Genomic DNA, 20,640 nt, shown 5'->3' on the forward strand with positions numbered 1-20,640 from the left:
GCTACAGAATACAGAAGAACAATAAATAAACAAACCATAACAAAACAAAACAGACAAAATAAATAAACAAAACACATAAAAAACCCTCAGAAATTAAGTATAAAATATATATATATATATACACAGTATATAACATACATTTAAAAAAAATTAAATCAGAGAATCATTTAAAACAACATGCTCTTGTTGGTATGGTATGAGAGGTTTATACCTGGTGGCTTAAGAGGCTTGGCACCTGGAAGGACTCCAGTTCCAGCTGCAGAACCGTAGGGGCCCACTGGAAGAGATCCAGAGGGAGATGAGTCAGCACCGCACACCTCACAGCCCAGGCAAGATCCATCCTGTCTCACCTATCTAACTGTACCCCGCTACTATTCTGCCTTTAGAACAGCTCTTGGAAAACCTATAGAAAAATATGTAGGGACACAGGAACTACTACTACTAACTTTTAGTTTTGTTGTGGAATCATGAAATTAATATAATTGTATGTTTGACAAAAACAGAACACCATTAAATGATAAACTGGATTTCTATATGGATTTCTGTCCTTGCAGCCAATCCAGATAAGATACACACTCCTGCCTCTGCAGTACTGTAGAGATCTGACAGTTTCATCAGAAATTGGGCAGGGAAATGGGGAATAGGGTGATGAGTTTTTAGGCAACTGTCATTCTAATCCAGCACTCAGTAAAATATACCATATGTCTACGTGTCCTTTAGCTGTAAAACAGCTGTCTGGGAGGAAATATGTGCAGAAGAAAATGGGGCAGTGAAAAGAGCATCCAGATTTATGGAATTATGTAGAAAGAAACCTGTCAAAAGCTTCCTGTTTTGCATCATTTTTGCTGGACATTTCTCTTTGGAAATCCCATTATAATGACAGCTGGAGTGAGAGCAAACATAACTGAACAAATAAAAAGATTCATAGAGAAATCCTATTTAACTGCTAATGCTAATAAATCCTGAGTGGTATTGCAAAAGTGGTGAACTAAGTTATCATTTCCGTTATTTCTGCATTTCTGCCACTTCTATTTTGGTAGTGCCATTATGACAACAGCTAGTATGTGGCCAAAGTGAATAGAGAAATTATCATTTTAGGCAACGAATGCTGCAATGTATGCAATGGTTGCGCCATCGAAACACAAATGTAGCCATTTGTTTTGAAAAAGACCCTAAAACCTCAAATCACAAACACTTTTTGGTAAATGGAGTAATTTATCTTCAAAGCCATTTTTTTTTCTCTGTAATTTGGTCCATCCCTCCTCCGTTGCCTCTGTAAATCGTTGTTTGACTGCCACCATGTGGCCAGACTAAGGAATGCATTACTTTCTCATTTTTAGCATGCAGAATGCCTCCCCTTCCTACCTACCAGGCTGCACTCCTGTTCCGACTGGACCAAATAAATACATTTTGAAAAGATATGAATGTAAAGTAATTAGAAAGTAAAATTAACCATAACCATTCAATTGTTATTATTGGATCACAAAATATCTGAGCAACACATTTACAAAGGGCTTGCATTTATTAAGACTAAGACTAAGAGTTGATTTAGAAATGTTTTGTCTTGCCAAAATATGACATAGGATGCTGGTTTCAGTATAATCTTTGGGTAAAATGTAAAAATAAAAACCACTCACCTTGAGGTATGCCTGCAAAGTGAATATGAAATACAGAAAATACGAATCAAGTGAACAGCCATATCAATTTTAATTGCAATACTTTTTCACAAAACAATGATTTTATAAAGGTGTCGTGAATGTAATTCATGTCTTACCACCAGGTGGCACTCCAGCTCCCCCTGTTGAGGAGAAGAGGGAGGGAGATTAATGTCACTCTTTTTTGACAGACAACAAAATGAGCTATATTTTGTATGTGAACGGTGAGTGTGATAATTACCAACACCTGTCCCAGCTGTGAATAATAAGAGGCAAAACTGAGTGTAAGGAATAAGTATTTAGCATTCTCAAGAAATGTGTCAGGCATTCGTACTGCTGTAAAAGCTTAAAAGAATTTGAACTCACGGCTTGGTTGGAGTACGCCTGCACCTACTGTGTGAAAAAATTAACAGTTATTTCCAACGCACAACAGATAATTAGCTATACGTTGAATATGAAAAGAGAGCAACATACCTCCAGGTTGTGTACCTGTTCCGACACCTTGAGAAAGAAGAGGTGTTAACAGTTAGATTGAGAATACGTTGCTAATACAGTATTTTAACAGCTACAAAGTTAATGAGAAAGTATTTTGGTGAAATCACAGTTAATACCCACCACCCATAAAATCATACTACAGAGAATTAGACAAGGTGTGATCCAATTTTTTATACAGAATATCAGGTCACAGACTAGTTATTGTGCTTCAGTTTGGCTGAAAGAATCCTTACAGGCATATTCACTACATGCCTATATTTCCAAAAGATGTGTGTGTACACTTAAAAAAATGAATGTCCATTCAAAAAGTTTTGCTTATGACCAATGAAGGCTACCAGCATAACAACATAGCAGAGAGCAGTGCAGAAAGGAAAGCATTTGGGTTAGTGTGAAAAGATCATGTTATTAGAAGATGTTAGGTCTAGCTCTACGGCAAATCTAAGAACATGTTTTAAAACAGTTCACATGCAACACAGTATGTCTTACTGGGTCCTGGGACCTGGCCCGCTGTGGCATTAGCCGTCGGTCCTGCCAAAAAACAACAGGTTCCACCAGGTTCATCCTTTGCAGTCGACAAAGAGATGCAGCACAGAGGCAAACAGCTTTTGGGTGGGCGCACAGAATGACTAAGCATTAGCAGAGGCTTAGCTACAAACACTATTGACTTCCTATGCAAGATCTGGCTAAGGAGGGGCAGCAGAAATATGTGGCAAGCTGGCAACTGGAGGGGTAGGGTGGGGATGGGGGGGGAGGGGGGGGTATTTGAGGGGTATTTGAAATAATGATGGGGGGGGGACAGGTAGCTGCGGGGTCCCAGGCTTCTGCGGTTCAGCATCATTAGACAGACAGCAGCAGTGAAAGCCATAAAGACGCTCAAGCCTGGGCCAGGGGCCATTCCCATCCAGATGGCTGCTGCAGAAGAGATGCCTTTAAGATGCCTCTGGGCCTTCCTCCGGGTGGGCACCTGAATACACCTAGGGCATTTCCTGTCACAACACATCACTCTAACAGCCCCCTAAAGCACATGGACATACTTCCTGGAGATGCTCTGTGGGGTGTAGCAGACAAACTGAGACATTTAACCTTGTACATTTGACCACACAGGGTTCTATTTAGAATATTGTAAACAGTATTTTTTTGCAAAGAGATAACCATTGAGGTCCATCAATCGCTTGCAGCTCTGACTGATAGGGAGACTGTACCTGGGAAAGTGGCTTCTCCAGGTAGTAGAGTTGATCCCTTTGCTGTACAAAAAGAAAGGAGTGACTGCATGTCATGCTGCAGTGATGTTGTGCTTGGTGGCTTTGCTGTGCATTCTTTTGTCGACGCCCCGATGAATACGGACTTAAAGACGATTCTAAGCTACAGTTTGTTTGAGAGAAAGTACTGGCAAACTCCACAGGATGATGATTTTTATACATGACATCATCGTAAATGTTGAACATTACTTATTGTCGAGTCTTTATCCATGCTTGGATAATATACAGTACCAGTCAAAAGTTTGGACCCACCTGTTCTTTTGTACTCTAAATTTCTTCAGTATTAATCTACAATCTAAAAAATAATAAAAGTAAATCAAAGGAGTGTCCAAACTTTTGACTGGTACTATACATATAGAATAATAGAATTTAGGTAGCGTACCTGGAATAGGTGGCACTCCGGTTCCTCCGGGTATGAAACCCACACCTGTACCAGCTGTGGCCCCTGGCACACCAGTGCCTGTGATCCCAGTACCAGGTGGCACTCCTGCAACACAGCACATCTCAATGCAACCCTGCCCACCTACTGAAGTACCTGTACTTGGCTTGAGAACAATGAGTGATGGATGATCTTGGTGGTCTTTGCGTATCAAAGAATTCCATCAATTTCTCTCTTTTTTTCTTTAAGTTTAAGTTTTTTCTGCTTTGTTTAAGTGTCTGTCAATTTTATTTTAGTTATTTTTTTAAAGTAAAAATGCTTGGGTGCATGCAGCAAAGCTTTCTGCTCTGCCCCCCCCCCCCCCCCCCCCCCCCCCCCGGCACAGTACCCACTCCCCCCCCGGCACTGCACCTGTTCCTGCACCAGCACCTGGCACCGGCGAACCTCCGGGAACTGGACCTTTGAAGAAAAAAATGCCGTTTTTTATTAGTAATCTGGGTGAAGCACAGTAAACTGGAACCTTTAAGATAATGTGTTCAGTGTGTCAGTAACCGTGCTCAGATCTCGTTAAAATTCTTGACAGATTCTTACCATATTTTGGCGGTTTCACACCTCCCGGGTAGCCTGCAGTACAAGCAACAGATTAGCTATGCTGTAAGTAAGCGGTGTTATGCATCCACTCTTAGTTGTGTGCAGTACGATGGTACATTTCTTCACATGATGGAGAACCACTGACCTCCAGCTCCTGGAACCACTCCAGTTCCAGTTCCTCCCAGTCCTGCTCCTACCCCTCCTGGGACACCTGTAGAGGTTATTTAGCCATAAGGTTAGTATTTCCCACTAACAGGCTCCCAAGACGCCGCCATCTTGATTCGATTTCGAAATCTACTGTTATTTTGAGTGCGCACTGATATGGAACGCTCAGGTAAATGTAAACAGGGGGTACAGTACATTATCGCTCAAGACAGTACACCCCGGGACTCACTCTCAACCAATCAGAATGCTTGATTTCATCTACCCGTGTTATAATTAGCCATAATGTTAAGCCAAGGCTTTTAGTATAGTTATTTTCCTGGAAATATGGATGCTTTATGTTGCTTTACACCTACAGAGCCCTAACTGTTAAAGGGCAACATTCTGCTTGAATGCAATGCACTTAAAAAAAAACAGTCAGAATATCTCACCGTATTTGGCTGCTTTACTTCCAGCAAACCCTACAATTTAGTAAAAGACAATTTGTAATGTCAAGTTATGATATATGTTATAGATATCACTTCCAGTGTGGAGCTATCCAATAGGCAGGCTAAATGGTATTGTATTGAACTGCATTGTGCTGCACTGAACTGTACCTCCAGCTCCAGGTACGAGCCCAGTTCCTGCCCCTGGCACTACTCCTGCCCCACCCACTACGCCTGCTCCAGGGGCTGTCCCGGCACCGCCATGCACACCTGTACACAGAGGCAGTACCGCATACGTAAGTGATGCCATGGCTACTTCAGTGTAGCATGAAGAGAACCATCCTCACAGCACTGTGATGACAATGTGTTTTTTTAAGTACATTTGCACATTTGTCTTCTTTTAATCAATACTTTATCAAAGATGTACACATTTTAGCCAGTTAATGTATGTTGATAATGATAAACTCCAGATATATTCCAAGTTGACTTCATATGCATTTAACAGGATGTCTGTAAAAATAATAGTTTTGATAATATATAAATTCACAACTTGCCATATTTGGGCGGTTTAGCTCCAGCTCCATAGCCTGCCCCTGCACCGCCAGGTACCCCATAGCCGGCCCCTGGCACTGTGACAAAGAGAAATCATGAGCTATTCAGTGGGTTCTCCTGTGTAGACCTGTAGGGGTGATTCTTTCGTGTTTCGACTTCTACTTTTAAATGACTTGCAGTGTTTGCCTTCTCATGATCACGCTGGAAAAGGGGCTAAATGGGCTATGAGTCACAGACTGGGGAGGACACAATGCATGCCATGCACATGGGTTACACTGAACCATTTCCTGTGTGTTGGTCTGGGATATATTTTCACAGACTGTAAAGTGACAGGTCCATCTATGCACCCAGGCGTGGGAACACAGTGTGTGCTGTGCGGAGTATGTGCAGAGTGTGTGCCCTCACCTCCATACCCGCCTCCTGGCACTGCCCCAGGCCCTGCACCCGCGCCAGCTGCACCTGTGAACAAACAAGCAGGAATGTCACGTTCCCGTTCCCAGTTCCCACACTTGTTATATAGGGCCAGATCTATCCTGTACCTGTAAACACCCCACTCCCTGTGTACACGTTCACCCTATGTGTATTGTGTGTATTGTGTTTATTGTGATTCATGTTTGTATGTTTGTGAGTTAAGTGTAAGCTACTGGATGACCTTAATTTCCCTCAGGATCAATAAAGTATCCATCTATCTATCTATCTATCTATCTATCTATCTATCTATCTATCTATCTATCTATCTATCTATCTATCTATCTATCTATCTATCTATCTATCTATCTATCTATCTATCCATCTATCTACCTATCTATCTGTGGTGAAATGACCCTGCGGTGTTCTACAGCGTTTCAAGGTGCTGCCCTCGATCACAACCCAACGCACTTTTTTGGTTCAATTCTGCTAATTTTTCTCCTCACGGCCTTAAAGAAACCTCCTGTGCCTCATACACAGTCCAGGCTCTGTAAATGGGAAGGAGCACTGCACTATTCCAGCCAATTGAGAGAGTTGCTTCGGGAGCACTGAAGGGAGGGATGTATTTGGCTGTTGAATTTAGGTATCAACAATCGTTCACCAGGATCAAGGACTGTGCCTTTAAGCTATTTATTTGAATTTAATTCTAGTTGAGTTGTGCTATGGCTGGCTACAAAGGCGGTGATAAAGACAAGACTTGAACTGGGTTATTTGACATTCATTATGTCATTTGCTGAAAAGAGCTGACAACATTTCCAATCAACAGTTGAGTAAATATTTGACATGCACAATGATTTAAGGCCAGAAAATTAGGTCTGGAATGGATACACCCTTTGTTATATAAACTGTCACTGCATGAGCATGAGCCATTTAAAAAAAAAAAAAGAAAAATCTGAAATGAATTACTGCATAAAGGCATTATACATACACCATATCATTTTTTCCAAGTTATGCTTTTACCAAACAGTTTACAGTTTATTGTATTCACAATGTGATGAATAGCAATTTTGTTGTATTTACATATCAAAAAAGTATAATGATTGTGTTTCATTGTGAATGACGTAAAACATTTGTTATATCGAATCTTGTGGATATATATATAATATATCAAAATTGTGGAGTTGGGATATATCCGTCTGCCATATGAAAAAGTTGTAGGGAATACTCACCATACTTAAGAGCTTTAGCGCCAGCTGGGTACCCTATAGAAAAAATAACAACAACAGGCATAATTGCTTAATTGCTTGTCCAAAACACACCGATGTCTCATGCTTTTGTTGGTCCATATCAAGGATACTTCTGCCTGAAAAGTTAGTAGCAACTATTGATGTTTTTACTTCACATGGATCTACAAGCAGCCTTCATGTTAAGCAGAAATAATTTCCTCAGGGTATTCCTCCATACTTGACAGAAAGATTTCATCATCCATTTCATCAAGATCATTTTGTTAAGCAGCCAGCATTGCCCACACCCTCTCTTTGTTGGCCAGCTGACAGTCTTATTTACACAGGTTATTCAACAGTCTTTTATAAAGCCATGCAACATCACGCAGCATGACTTTTCATTTGTTGCTATGCGGACTTAAAGACTTTATAAGGAGCTGCTGACAGACCTCCAGCCCCTGCTCCCGGCACCCCGCCCAGCCCCGTCACGCTGCCTGCTCCTGGGACGCCTCCAGCCCCTCCAGCCCCTCCTGCCACACCTATGGCACAGCAGGTCTTTGCAGTAAATACACACATCATAGAGTATGGACAAGTCACAATACAGGGACAGCAGGTCTTTGCAATAAATACACACATCATAGAGTATGGACAAGTCACAATACAGGGACATTATCAAGATTATAACTTACAGTAACTATTTTTATTCTAAAACAGGAAACGGTAATTTCTTCGTGCTATTGGTTAGGGACCTCCAAAAGTGGCAAAACCTCTCAATGTCACATGCAAGCTTTTCTTGAATTGTGTCAAATTGGCATTGTATACTTACTGTAACTTTGACTTTTAACATTTGTAAGCAGTGTAATGACACAACTTAGCATAAGACTACTTTGTGATCCCTGTGAGTGATTTACTTAAGAGGAGTAATGATCATACCATACTTTGGAGGTTTAGCGCCAGCCCCTGCACCATAGCCTGTAAGGACAAATGTGCCTGTCAATCACGGTAGCAGGCCACAAACAGCCCTCGCTCACATATCAAAGAGTAAGGCATCATTACCACGGCACATTACCAAGCAGGGTCTACCATTTCAAACATACATTTCTCAAGACCTGTCCTTTTAATTTAAAATATTTACAGCCCACTTGCCAAGAGTAGTTTCACTGACATTTTGATTTAGCGCTAAGTTGCATTTGGCCGTGTCCCACGTGAACTGGAAAGAACTTTTATACATGGCAAAGCACGTTTCACCCTGACATCATAATCCACACATGTGCTGCATTGGCTAGCGCTGGACTGAATACGGTGACTGCGAAAGAGGAAAAGATCAGCTATAGGTTTGTTTATACGGCCTAAGAGGTTTCCTCGCTAAGGGGGTGTCATTAGAGCTGGTGAAACGCCAGAGCTATTTTCACGCTTTTCTATTTTTTCTTGTTAGTCCAGATGTGCCATTCACAATGCCAACTTACCCCCTGGCCCTGCATACGCGCCACCTGGGTAGGCACCTGGCACCTGGCCATACCCGCCGGGCACCCCACCACCCGCACCTAGAAACACGGTAAGCATTCAGCTATTTTAAACTAAAAGCATTCTTAATATGCAGACAAGGCGGCGTAAAGGAATCGAAAAGTGGTACCATAGAGAGGATTGGTGGCCGCAGGATACCCTGGAAAACAAAAGAGAGAAATACAATGAAAGAAGCTCTCATCAGCCTGATAACATGTAGTTGCACTAACAACACATCCTTTCACATCCTGTGCAATCCCTCGTCTCATGTGGTGACTTTCAATCACAATGTTTAACTTCTAACTACCTCCTGCCCAACGAAGTGCCCCTGGCGACCAACTTGGTTGCCAACCTGGTACACCAAAACATTTATTCAAAACCATGCCAAACACCATTAGAATGTCTGGGCCAAATGCTTTTGCTAATATTTCTGAATCAATGTCAAACTCATAAAAATATTCTCACCATATTTAGGAGGCTTGGCACCACCTGGATATGCTGAAATAGAAAGAGTCACTTTGGTCAGTGACTCATTGGTCAAGTCTTTTACATGTCATGCCAACAACTACTTTATTTTGTGTCTTCTTCAGAGAATGGATAGTGGAACTAAGAGACGAGAACCGATTGCTGTTGCATATTCATCAGTCTAAGTATCAGCACCTGCTTAAGTATGCCAACATCTGTAATGTATTAAATGGGATGTGATGGCACAGGTAAAAAAAAAGAAAAAAGTCCTAGACTTTAAAATTGGGATCATTCTGAATTCACGTACCTCCTCCGGCCCCTGGTGCTACTCCTTGTCCTACCCCTGGTACGACTCCGGCTCCAGCTCCGGCTCCAGCTCCAGCTCCAGCTCCTAACACAAGACACCACATATTTATGAAGACACCGGAGAGGGGACGTTATTTAATATCGGCCCTGTCCTCTGTGTCTTCATTAGATGGGAAAGGATATTCACCATATTTAGGAGGTTTGACTCCTCCTGGATATCCTGGAGAGACACAGAAGCAGTAGATCATTTTGGTTGTCAAATCATTACAGCAACTATCAACGTACAAAGAGCGCGCGCTTGTGTGTGTGTGTGTGTGTGTGTGTGTGTGTGTGTGTGTGTGTGTGTGTGTGTGTGTGTGTGTGTGTGTGTGTGTGTGTGTGTGTGTGTGTGTGTGTGTGTGTGTGTGTGTGTGTGTGCGTGCGTGCGTGCGTGCGTGCGTGCGTGCGTGCGTGCGTGCGTGCGTGCGTGCGTGCGTGCGTGCGTGCGTGTGTGTGATGAAGTGAATACATGACCATGAGTTTTTGTGTATGTTTCTAGTCAGGGTACCTCTAGTCAGGGTACCAGTAGTCAGGGTCCCTGAAGAAAACTACTTCCCCCCCACTAGATTTATATACCTCCAGCTCCAGGTACAACTCCAGTTCCAGGTATTCCTCCTGTTCCACCCACTACACCAGCACCACCTGGGACCAGTCCAGCACCACCTAAGGAGAACAAATACAGACACTGCCACCATGCTTCAGGAGCTACCACCGACCATTCAGCCACCAACAGCAATATCATCCCACAATATATTCAAGAACAGCCATGTTTGATTAGCGGTCTGATTATTTACCATATTTGGGTGGTTTCGCACCAGCTCCATAGGCTAGAATAGAAGTGAACATAAAGTTAGAATCATTACAGCAACTATCCCTCATTTACAGAGTTTACTACAGATTCAAAAGCAACTCAGTAAGAAGACTGCATTATTAAATGATCTGACCTCCAGCACCAGGGACTGCTCCAGGGTAAGCACCTCCTGCTCCAGGGTAAGCGCCTCCTGCTCCAGGGTAGGCACCTCCTGCTCCAGGGTAGGCACCTCCTGCACCAGGGACTTGGCCTGCACCACCCAGACCACCAGCAGCACCTACAGGATTAGAGAGCACACCACTTCAGCACCTTAACCTGTACAGTGGACCTCTGATATGAGGGGATCACTGGTGGGGAAGGGTTGAAATGGTCTTGATACTTGATACCATTTCCAAAAGGATTAAAATGACAATAAATCCCTAATTACCATATTTAGCAGCTTTGGCCTGCGCTTGTGATGCACCGTATGGTCCTGCTCCTGTAGATTAAAGGCAGATGAAACAGCAATGGCAGTTCAACAGAGAGAAAGCAAAATGTACATTCATATGGTCTATACTTGTGTGATGGTACATTGCAAAGCTCTCTAAGTGACAACACTCAGAAACAGTTACTAAGCCAAAGTAGGGTGACCATATTTGAGTCTGTGAAAAAGAGGACACTTTGTTGCGGGGGAGGGGCCGTGGTAGTGTATAGCATACAGATGACCCTGCCTGCTAAAACTAGTTTGTGAAAGACCCAGAGAAACACAAATATCCAATAAGGCAAAATCCCGGATGATTTGGAATCCCTGCCGGATGCATTTTTTAGGTCTTGAAAAGAGGACATGTCGGGGTTAAACAGGACGTCTGGTCACCCTTAGCTAAAGGAGTCGCGCTTAGCAACAGTGGAATCAACTGTAAACAAGCAAACTACCCCACGTTATCCTGGTCCGTGACTAAACAAAGTACTACTGCTAACTTCACAGGTGACCTTCTTTTTAAACAGAACCAAATGTTCCCTTTATGGACAATTCATGCATGCATTGAGATGTCCTGTTATACAAAATGAATGGTCTTTGTGGAGGAAACGTCTTTGCGGTCTGAGTAACAGAACACCTCGGTGGCCGTTATCCCTCACGTACAGAGTTTACTACAGATTCAAAAGCAACTCAGTAAGAAGACTAGTTGAGGATAGAGCAATGACTGCATTACTAAATTCTCTGACCTCCAGCACCAGGGACTGCTCCAGGGTAAGCGCCTCCTGCTCCAGGGTAGGCACCTCCTGCTCCAGGGTAAGCGCCTCCTGCTCCAGGGTAGGCACCTCCTGCTCCAGGGTAGGCACCTCCTGCTCCAGGGTAGGCACCTCCTGCACCAGGGACTTGGCCTGCACCACCCAGACCACCAGCAGCACCTACAGGATTAGAGAGCACACCACTTCAGCACCTTAACCTGTACAGTGGCCCTCTGATATGAGGGGATCACTGGTGGGGAAGTATTAAAATGGTCTTGATTAGGGCTGTCAATAAATACAAAAAAAAAAAAAAAAAAGAATTAATTAATTTCACATTTTTAAATGTATTAATCAAGATTAATCGCGATTAAAAGTTTGTTTTTCTTCTAAAGACTACATTTTATAAATGAACAAGTAATCACGTCAGACAGTGTGTATCTTAGACAATGTTGTTTAATGCTCTCTAGGCGTCATACAAGGAATGTTTGTGAGACACGGTAAATCGTAAGAATTGTCCCCTGAAGCAATCCGGTCAGCCTACCGTCTTCAACTATGTTGATTGGCCGACAGTCACCGGCAACCCAAACTGCTACAGCGTTGGTAACCTTTTCACGGACTGGTCTAGTTATTTTCCAAGAAAAGTCGCGACCATCTAACCTAGGACTGCTTTCTGTCGGGTGCTTTGCTTTAAGGTGATAACTTAAAGACGTGCTGCTTCTGTGATAGCTATATTCAGCTTGACAAATGCTACGTTCAACTTTAGTTTTGTCGATTGTTCCGTCATTTTGCCTCTTAAACAGAAACTTTCTGCTCAACAATCCCTCAGCTCTCTCCATCTTCCACTACTGTCTCAGTCTCTCCTATCTAACTGACTGCAGGCACGCAGCGATTTTGTTACAGGGTCAACGCACACCAGAAGTAAACAAACTTGCGTTAACTGCGTTAAAATATTTTATCGCATTTATCTCTGCCAAAATTATTTCATAGATTAATGCTTTAACTTTGACAGCCCTGGTCTTGATACTTGATACCCAGTTACATTTGCAATAGGATTAAAATGACAATAAATCCCTAATTACCATATTTAGCAGCTTTGGCCTGTGCTTGTGATGCACCGTATGGTCCTGCTCCTGTAGATTAAAGGCAGATGAAACAGCAATGGCAGTACAACAGAGGGAAAGGAAAACACACATTCATATAGTGAAATACGGTAAAAGAAGAAGAAGAAACAGTAGAAGAAACAGTAACGAAACTAAAGGAGTATGCTTAGCAACCGTGGAATCAACTGTAACCAAGCAAACTAGCCAACGTTATCCTGGTCCGTGTCTTAATAAAGTTGTACTGCATACTTCACTGAATCGGAATCCATATCGTGAAGTGCCAAGAGATTCCCACCCCTACAAAGTAGTACTGCAACCTTCACATGTTGCCTTATTTTTTAAACAGAACCAAATGTTCCTTTTTTGGCCATTTCATGCATGCATTGATATGTCCTGTTATACATAATGAATGGTCTTTGTGGAGGAAATGTCTTTGCATTGTGGAGTTCTTCACCTCGGTCTAAGTAACAGGACACCTCGGCGGCCGTTATCCCTCACGTACAGAGTTTACTACGTTTTCAAAAGCAACTCAGTAAGACTAGTTGAGGATAGAGCAATGACTGCATTATTAAATGATCTGACCTCCAGCACCAGGGACTGCTCCAGGGTAGGCACCTCCTGCTCCAGGGTAGGCACCTCCTGCTCCAGGGTAAGCACCTCCTGCTCCAGGGTAAGCACCTCCTGCACCAGGGACTTGGCCTGCACCAGCCAGACCACCAGCAGCACCTACAGGATTAGAGAGCACACCACTTCAGCACCTTAACCTGTACAGTGGACTTTGATACTTGATACCCAGTTACATTTCCAAAAGGATTAAAATAACAATTAATCCCTAATTACCATATTTAGCAGCTTTGGCCTGCGCTTGAGATGCACCGTATGGCCCTGCTCCTGTAGATTAATGGCAGATGAAACAGCAATGGCAGTTCAACAGAGAGAAAGATACCGATTCATATAGTAATATATGGCCTTTACTTGTGTGATGGTACATTGCAAAGCTCTCTTATAGACAAAACTCAGAAACAGTAACTAAGCTAAAGGAGTCTCGCTTAGCAACAGTGGAATCAACTGTAACCAAACAAACTGGCCAGACGCAACCTTCGCAGACTGCCTTATTTTTTAAAGAGAACCAAATGTTCCCATTTTGGCCATTTCATGCATGCATTGAGATGTCCTGTTATACATAATGAATGGTCTTTGTGGAGGAAACGTCTTTGCGTTGTGGAGTTCATCGCCTCGGTCTGAGTGACCGGACACCTCGGAGGCCATTATCCCTCACGTACAGAGTGAACTACAGATTCAAAAGCAACTCAGTAAGAAGACTAGTTGAGGATAGAGCAATGACTGCATTACTAAATTATCTGACCTCCAGCACCAGGGACTGCTCCAGGGTAAGCACCTCCTGCTCCAGGGTAAGCACCTCCTGCTCCAGGGTAAGCACCTCCTGCTCCAGGGTAAGCACCTCCTGCACCAGGGACTTGGCCTGCACCAGCCAGACCACCAGCAGCACCTAAAGGATTAGAGAGCACACCACTTCAGCACCTTAACCTGTACAGTGGACCTCTGATATGAGGGGATCACTGGTGGTGAAGGGTTGAAATGGTCTTGATACTTGATACCCAGTTATATTTCCAATAGGATTAAAATGACAATAAATTCCTAGTTACCATATTTAGCAGCTTTGGCCTGCGCTTGAGATGCACCGTATGGTCCTGCTCCTGTAGATTAAAGGCAGATGAAACAGCAATGGCAGTTCAACAGAGGGAAAGCAAAATACACATTCATATAGTAAAATACGGTCTCTACTTGTGTGATGGTACATTGCAAAGCTCTCTTAGTGACAACACTCAGAAACAGTTACTAAACTAAGGGAGTATGCTTAGCAACCGTGGAATCAACTGTAACCAAGCAAACTAGCCGATACTTAGTCTGGGGGAGGGGGCGTGGTAGTGTATAGCATACAGATGACCCCGCCCCCTTCCCTGTGACGAAGTTTTTGACATATTTTCCACATGCAGATGTCATGTGCTGTTGTGTTGCAAACAATGCAACTAGTGGAAGCAGCAAGGTGCACAGTGTTGCCAGATTGGAAATGGCGAAGTATCGTACCAAATGCTCAAAAATATAGTCTTTGGAGGATAATTATTGTGCATCTGGCAACACTGAGAGGGCAGTCGACCAATGACAGTTCTATCTTCAGTCAGAGCTCACGACAGAAGGTGGAACGTAAGGGAGATACCCTTTCCAAAACTTATAAGGGCATAAAAACTAGTTTGTGAAGGACCCAGAGAAACGCAAATATCCGACGAGGGAAAATCCCGAAAAATGTTGGAATCCTTGCCAGACACATTTTTTAGGTCTCGTCCGGGTAAAAGAGAACGTCTGGTCACCCTAAATCAATGGTCTTGTTGGAGGAAACGCCTTTGCGTTGTGAAGTTCTTCGCCTCAGTCTAAGTAACAGGACACATCGGCTGCCATTATCCCTCACGTACAGAGTGAACTACATATTCAAAAGCAACTCAGTAAGAAGACTAGTTGAGGATAGAGCAATGACTGCATTACTAAATTCTCTGACCTCCAGCACCTGGGACTGCTCCAGGGTAAGCGCCTCCTGCTCCAGGGTAGGCACCTCCTGCTCCAGGGTAGGCACCTCCTGCTCCAGGGTAAGCACCTCCTGCACCAGGGACTTGGCCTGCACCAGCTTGACCACCAGCAGCACCTACAGGATTAGAGAGCACACCACTTCAGCACCTTAACCTGTACAGTGGACCTCTGATATGAGGGTATAACTGGTGGTGAAGGGTTGAAATGGTCTTGATACTTGATACCCAGTTATATTTCCAATAGGATTAAAATGACAATAAATTCCTAGTTACCATATTTAGCAGCTTTAGCCTGCGCTTGAGATGCACCGTATGGTCCTGCTCCTGTAGATTAAAGGCAGATGAAACCGCAATGGCAGTTCAACAAAGAGATAGCAAAACACACATTCATATAGTAAAATATGGTCTCTACTTGTGTGATGGTACATTGCAAAGCTCTCTTAGTGACAACACTCAGAAACAGTAACTAAGCTAAAGGAGTCTCGCAACAGTGGAATCAACTGTAACCAAGCAAACTAGCCAACGCTATCATGGTCCGTGACTAAACAAAGTAGTTTCCGCAACCTTCACAGACTGCCTTTTTTTTTTCAAACAGAACCAAATGTTGCCTTTATGGACAATGTATGCATGCATTGAGATGTCCTGTTATACATAATTAATGGTCTTGGTGGAGGAAACAGCTTTGTGTTGTAAAGTTCTTCGCCTCGGTCTAAGTAACAGGACACCTCGGTGGACGTTTACTACAGATTCAAAAGCATCTCAGAAAGACGACTAGTTCAGGAGAGCAATGACTGCATTACTAAATGATCTGACCTCCAGCACCAGGGACTGCTCCTGGGTAAGCACCTCCTGCTCCAGGGTAAGCACCTCCTGCACCAGGGTAGGCACCTCCTGCTCCAGGGTAAGCACCTCCTGCACCAGGGACTGCTCCAGGGTAGGCACCTCCTGCACCAGGGACTTGGCCTGCACCACCAGCAGCACCTGCAGGATTAGAGAGCACACCACTTCAACACCTTAACGTGTACAGTGGACCTTGATACTTGATACCCAGTCACATTTCCAAAAGGATTAAAATGACAATAAATCCCTTATTACCATATTTAGCAGCTTTGGATTGTGCTTGTGCAGTACCCAATGTTCCTACTCCTGCAGATGAAACAGCAATGGCAGTTCAACAGAGAGAATGCAAAATACACATTCATATAGTAAAATACAGTTTTTACCTGTGTGATAGTACATTGCAAAGCTCTCTTATTGACAACACCTCTGCTTCATACTTACCAGTTCCTGTAGGGTACCCAGGCTTAGTCCCTGCTCCACCTCCGCCTCCAAAGCCACCATAGCCTAATACACAGAACAGAAATGTTGACACGTCGCCAACAAAGATATCATTTCAAGCATCTGGTTTCCTTCAATCTCATAACAGTGGGATGAATAGTAAAAAAGACAAGCGCACTGTACCATATGGCTGCTTGCCACCAGCATAAGGAGAGCCTGGGGAATAAAGTCAAGAACTGTTACATGTTTGCATATAACATACTTTATCTATACATAAATGGCAGAGTTTGCAGTTTGCCTCCAGTCAGGAAGGGTTAACAGAGCTATATAAACTTACAACTACATGTTATTTGTATTAAGTAAATTCTACTATTACTCTTAAAGTAACTAACAGATGACTTTGTGTGGTATATCTGGCACAAAGGACGGATATAAAACAATGAAAAAAAAAACGTATTTCATTGTGATCCCATTTTAGTGATATAGTCTGAAGCTCAAAGCATTAAATAAATAAAATGGCTGTAGCTGCACATCACTCAGTCATTCCTGTAAGAGGCTGCAAGCTCCAAGAATCCAATCCAATCCGAGACTGCAATCAAATTGCAATTATGGAACGCACTATGGAATTCCATTACTCTTCCTTAATTGGTGAAGCGCTCAAACACTGGAAATCATTTCTGGTTGAGGTATCCTTCATTGCTGTAACACCACATTTTAATTATTAATGCCAGTATTGACATGGGTTAATCCCTTATCCTGGGTTTCATGCCTTGCTAATCACAGCCTAATGATGATTAACAGTACCTACAAAAACAAAACAATTCAGAATGACTCTTCGCTTCATTAAACTCAACAAGGGGCTATTCTTAAACCCGAGTTGTAACGTCTAATTCTGTGCCTGTCGTTGAAGCTTGTGCACACATGAGTTTCATTACGACCCCTGCATGCTAAATACCTTTATAACAATCATCATTGCCTAAACATTTCACATGCCATTTTAAGTTATCAGTACTTCAATCAATAATAATACTCAATCAATAATACTCTAAACTTGTCTCTATGAATTTAGCAATAGATCAGATATTGATATAAACTGTGGTCTCTAAGGTACAAGTCATCTGGGTTTCTGTCCCAGGTGTTCCATTCTATCAGCCCCTTACAGGAAAGGGAAGGATGTGCCTCTATGAAGGATGTCAGGGTCAGGGTTTAGTAGGCCTCTGTCAGCTATTTACTGGGAATTATTTTGATGGCATGTATCGTTCTAATTATGAGGCCACCGCCCAATCCCATCAAGGAATTTATTTGAACTTATTCCTGTAAACACAAGAGTTCCAACCTCTCAGATGATGGAAATGGCCTCAGAAAGAGATAAATACATACACCAATATTGCGCTTTCAGATAGACGCACCATACATAACCTTTGGCTGGTACCCATAGAACCGCATTAGTCCATAATGGGGCTCAAGCCTATACAATGGGTGGATATATACTGCAATGGACGGTTTACAGTAAAAAAAAACACATAAATACTTAGTGTCTGTGGTTTGCAACATATGCATGATGTGACATCAAGGTGGCTTTAAAAACTAAGGCAACTCACAAATTATAGTTATTTAAAAGCCAGGCCTCTTCTCATGATAGCAATAAAATGATAAAATGATTGCGTACGAATTTGAAACATGTATTGTTGCACCATCAAGAACGAATATGGTAATGTAATAAGTGGATACCATTACAGTCATGTAGTCTAACAGTGCAACCGAACACATCTAGAATGTTCCAAGTGGGAACCGTCTGCTTCCTTCAGTTCACTCTGTACAGACATTGACATGCACATTACATCAGCAGGGTGAAAACAAGTGTACCTGGCTGTTTGGGAGACTTGAGTGGATATCCATGAAATACTCCAGGTTGCATCGGACCACCATACCCACGGCCACCTGCAACAAAGCCCCACAATTATATTGGTCAATGATCTGAAACTTTTGCACTGAGTAAATGCTCTTTTGACTTGAATAAGTATACCTGCTCCTGGGCCTGCTTGTCCTGTACCAGCTGCAAATCAAAGAAATGGCTTATTACTTCAGAGCGTCAAACAAACATACCATCAAATGTCAACATGTCAGGAACAATTTCCACGCTTTGGTCATGTCAGTATTTGTAATGCAGGCTATTTTTCCAAGTAATTAATGATAGTCTGGCTAGGCGATGGAAATGTTATTTTAGTCGGACAAACGATCCTCAGGTGACTGCATTTGTTGAAAAGACAAGTAATTCACAAACATTCACGAGTGACAAGTAGTTTACAACATGGCTGCTCAAAAACAGATGTCGGATTTCTACAAATATCCCTCAAATGCTAAAAAACTAGGTGGCCTCAAAAACAACGGACATGACGGCATCTCTCGGCAGCAGCACTCCAAACACAAAAGCGCCAATCAAGTGACAATTCAACAAGTTGCCTCGTGGGAACATAGACAACATCCCAGTGATCCAAGCGTAGTCAGTTAGTCTTCATATACTGTACGTACATGTCATAAGATATATTTCACTACAGCGCTACTATTTTATCATCGCTATGCATTGTTAGCATTCAGCCATGACCTGAGAATCAGTTCACAACAGTTTTCAGTGTCCGTTTCGGTTAACTAATGTCCATTCTTTTACTTTTTCTGAATTTGAATGAACCTCATGTCAGTGTCATAGAAGGCAGTGTATTGTGTGCAAATACTAAATTTGCCTTTGCATCGCTTGTGGTCTCTCAAAGCTGGCTAAGGAGCACTAGTTCCATAGGCTGACAAAGCTATCACCTCTGGAGCATAAGGTATTTGCGTGTCCTTTCTGCATTGCAGTGTGCACAAACAGCCAATCATACAGTTAATACCCTCCTATAGGCTGTAAAGCAGATCACGATACAAGTGCTTTTGTGTCTGTGCATGTATTGGCATCGTCTGCTGAGCTGTCTGGATAGATCCCCACCCAAACAATTTTCTTTGGATACTGTATTTTGGATAATGTACTGTATTTAATTCTCTGTTTGACCACATGCTGGTAAATGACTTGCCATTTGAACAGCTTCAGGTGATATATGCCTGACACTGCAGCTTGCCTTTCTCTGTGTAACTATATAGTGTAGAAGTGTAGCCGCATGAGACAATATGATTTCATATTTCCAGTCAGTACTTTTCACCATCAAAGCACCATGACAGCACTTGGGTGACATTTTGTGTTTCCTACTGGCACAGACCAGCTGGTCAGATTTACTTAGTTTTCCCAGTATGAGGTTAGGAAGAATTTTGTTGGTTTTGTCAGGATCTGGTTCTTTAATGAATTTGATATGAAAGTATAGAAAAACAAAGATATATTTTTTCTTTAATAAAGCTTCATCTCTGAGAGATGACAGTGTTATGAACTCAAACTGAAAACATGAGGCATAAATTACCAGACTTTGGGTTGATTCCAGTCCCTGTTGCAACACCAGGAAGCACCCCATACCCTGCAAAATTTGACATCAGTATTAATATCTTAAATAAGCTGGCACATGTGCCTAGAAAAAAAGAACAAAACTGAACTGGTGCATTAATTTGTTTAAATTCCTGATCAGCTTGACAGCATCAGTCCTATCAAAGTACACAACATACCTTGTCCAGGCACACTGCCCTGGTAAGGTCCTGGCACGCCAACACCTGTTAAAAATGAGTTTAATGGAGAAGCATTAACCGAGTCTAAAGGAACTTCAGCTGCCCCAACAAACGAATTGCATAGGCGGGCAGAATACACACAAACCCACAGACAGACACAGAGAAAGTCATTCATTCTTAGAGGTGCTATATGTGGGAATTTAAGTAGAAAACATTCAAAAACTAACTAGAAGTAGTAAAAGAATGTCAAGAAATAACCGCTTGGCAGAGGTAGGGGCGTGCAAAAGTTGAAGACTAATATACTATCCCCAATCTGCTTGGGATGTGGAGTTTGAACTAATTCAGCTCCCTAACAGAAAACTAGTAAGGCTAACATTTAAACCCCTTTTAAACCTCATTGATGCACTAAAATCATTACTGTACATGAATGACCATGCCAAAAAAAATCTGCTTTGAAATTGAATTGAATTGAACTGAACTGAACTGAACTGAACTGAACTGAACTGAACTGAACTGAACTGAACTGAACTGAACT

At 42.5% G+C, this 20,640-nt stretch overlaps 1 protein-coding gene across 1 annotated transcript in view; it reads right to left on the reverse strand.

The window, feature by feature from the left end:
- The window catches only part of elna (elastin a), a 61,124-nt gene that overhangs the window by 6,901 nt on the left and 33,583 nt on the right, over window positions 1-20,640 (reverse strand). The window contains exons 35-78 of the mRNA XM_080844588.1: window positions 20,106-20,150; window positions 19,907-19,960; window positions 18,490-18,519; window positions 18,330-18,404; window positions 16,647-16,679; window positions 16,467-16,529; window positions 16,281-16,331; window positions 15,999-16,166; window positions 15,459-15,509; window positions 15,158-15,301; window positions 14,250-14,300; window positions 13,949-14,092; window positions 13,423-13,473; window positions 13,165-13,308; window positions 12,562-12,612; window positions 11,477-11,662; window positions 10,701-10,751; window positions 10,407-10,550; window positions 10,257-10,289; window positions 10,039-10,125; window positions 9,611-9,643; window positions 9,425-9,508; window positions 9,118-9,150; window positions 8,960-9,004; window positions 8,783-8,812; window positions 8,616-8,693; window positions 8,083-8,121; window positions 7,599-7,688; window positions 7,156-7,188; window positions 5,924-5,977; window positions 5,521-5,595; window positions 5,138-5,236; window positions 4,973-5,002; window positions 4,525-4,590; window positions 4,380-4,412; window positions 4,200-4,247; window positions 3,792-3,896; window positions 3,353-3,394; window positions 2,637-2,678; window positions 2,130-2,156; window positions 2,022-2,048; window positions 1,897-1,911; window positions 1,775-1,798; window positions 212-277 (exon numbers count right to left, since the gene is read on the reverse strand). Of these exons, the coding sequence (XP_080700714.1) occupies window positions 212-277; window positions 1,775-1,798; window positions 1,897-1,911; window positions 2,022-2,048; window positions 2,130-2,156; window positions 2,637-2,678; window positions 3,353-3,394; window positions 3,792-3,896; window positions 4,200-4,247; window positions 4,380-4,412; window positions 4,525-4,590; window positions 4,973-5,002; window positions 5,138-5,236; window positions 5,521-5,595; window positions 5,924-5,977; window positions 7,156-7,188; window positions 7,599-7,688; window positions 8,083-8,121; window positions 8,616-8,693; window positions 8,783-8,812; window positions 8,960-9,004; window positions 9,118-9,150; window positions 9,425-9,508; window positions 9,611-9,643; window positions 10,039-10,125; window positions 10,257-10,289; window positions 10,407-10,550; window positions 10,701-10,751; window positions 11,477-11,662; window positions 12,562-12,612; window positions 13,165-13,308; window positions 13,423-13,473; window positions 13,949-14,092; window positions 14,250-14,300; window positions 15,158-15,301; window positions 15,459-15,509; window positions 15,999-16,166; window positions 16,281-16,331; window positions 16,467-16,529; window positions 16,647-16,679; window positions 18,330-18,404; window positions 18,490-18,519; window positions 19,907-19,960; window positions 20,106-20,150 (2,874 nt within the window). The remainder of the gene's footprint in view (window positions 1-211; window positions 278-1,774; window positions 1,799-1,896; window positions 1,912-2,021; window positions 2,049-2,129; window positions 2,157-2,636; window positions 2,679-3,352; window positions 3,395-3,791; window positions 3,897-4,199; window positions 4,248-4,379; window positions 4,413-4,524; window positions 4,591-4,972; window positions 5,003-5,137; window positions 5,237-5,520; window positions 5,596-5,923; window positions 5,978-7,155; window positions 7,189-7,598; window positions 7,689-8,082; window positions 8,122-8,615; window positions 8,694-8,782; window positions 8,813-8,959; window positions 9,005-9,117; window positions 9,151-9,424; window positions 9,509-9,610; window positions 9,644-10,038; window positions 10,126-10,256; window positions 10,290-10,406; window positions 10,551-10,700; window positions 10,752-11,476; window positions 11,663-12,561; window positions 12,613-13,164; window positions 13,309-13,422; window positions 13,474-13,948; window positions 14,093-14,249; window positions 14,301-15,157; window positions 15,302-15,458; window positions 15,510-15,998; window positions 16,167-16,280; window positions 16,332-16,466; window positions 16,530-16,646; window positions 16,680-18,329; window positions 18,405-18,489; window positions 18,520-19,906; window positions 19,961-20,105; window positions 20,151-20,640) is intronic.

Source organism: Sprattus sprattus, assembly GCF_963457725.1.
Source record: "Sprattus sprattus genome assembly, chromosome: 9".
In the NCBI taxonomy this organism is placed as follows: domain Eukaryota; kingdom Metazoa; phylum Chordata; class Actinopteri; order Clupeiformes; family Clupeidae; genus Sprattus; species Sprattus sprattus.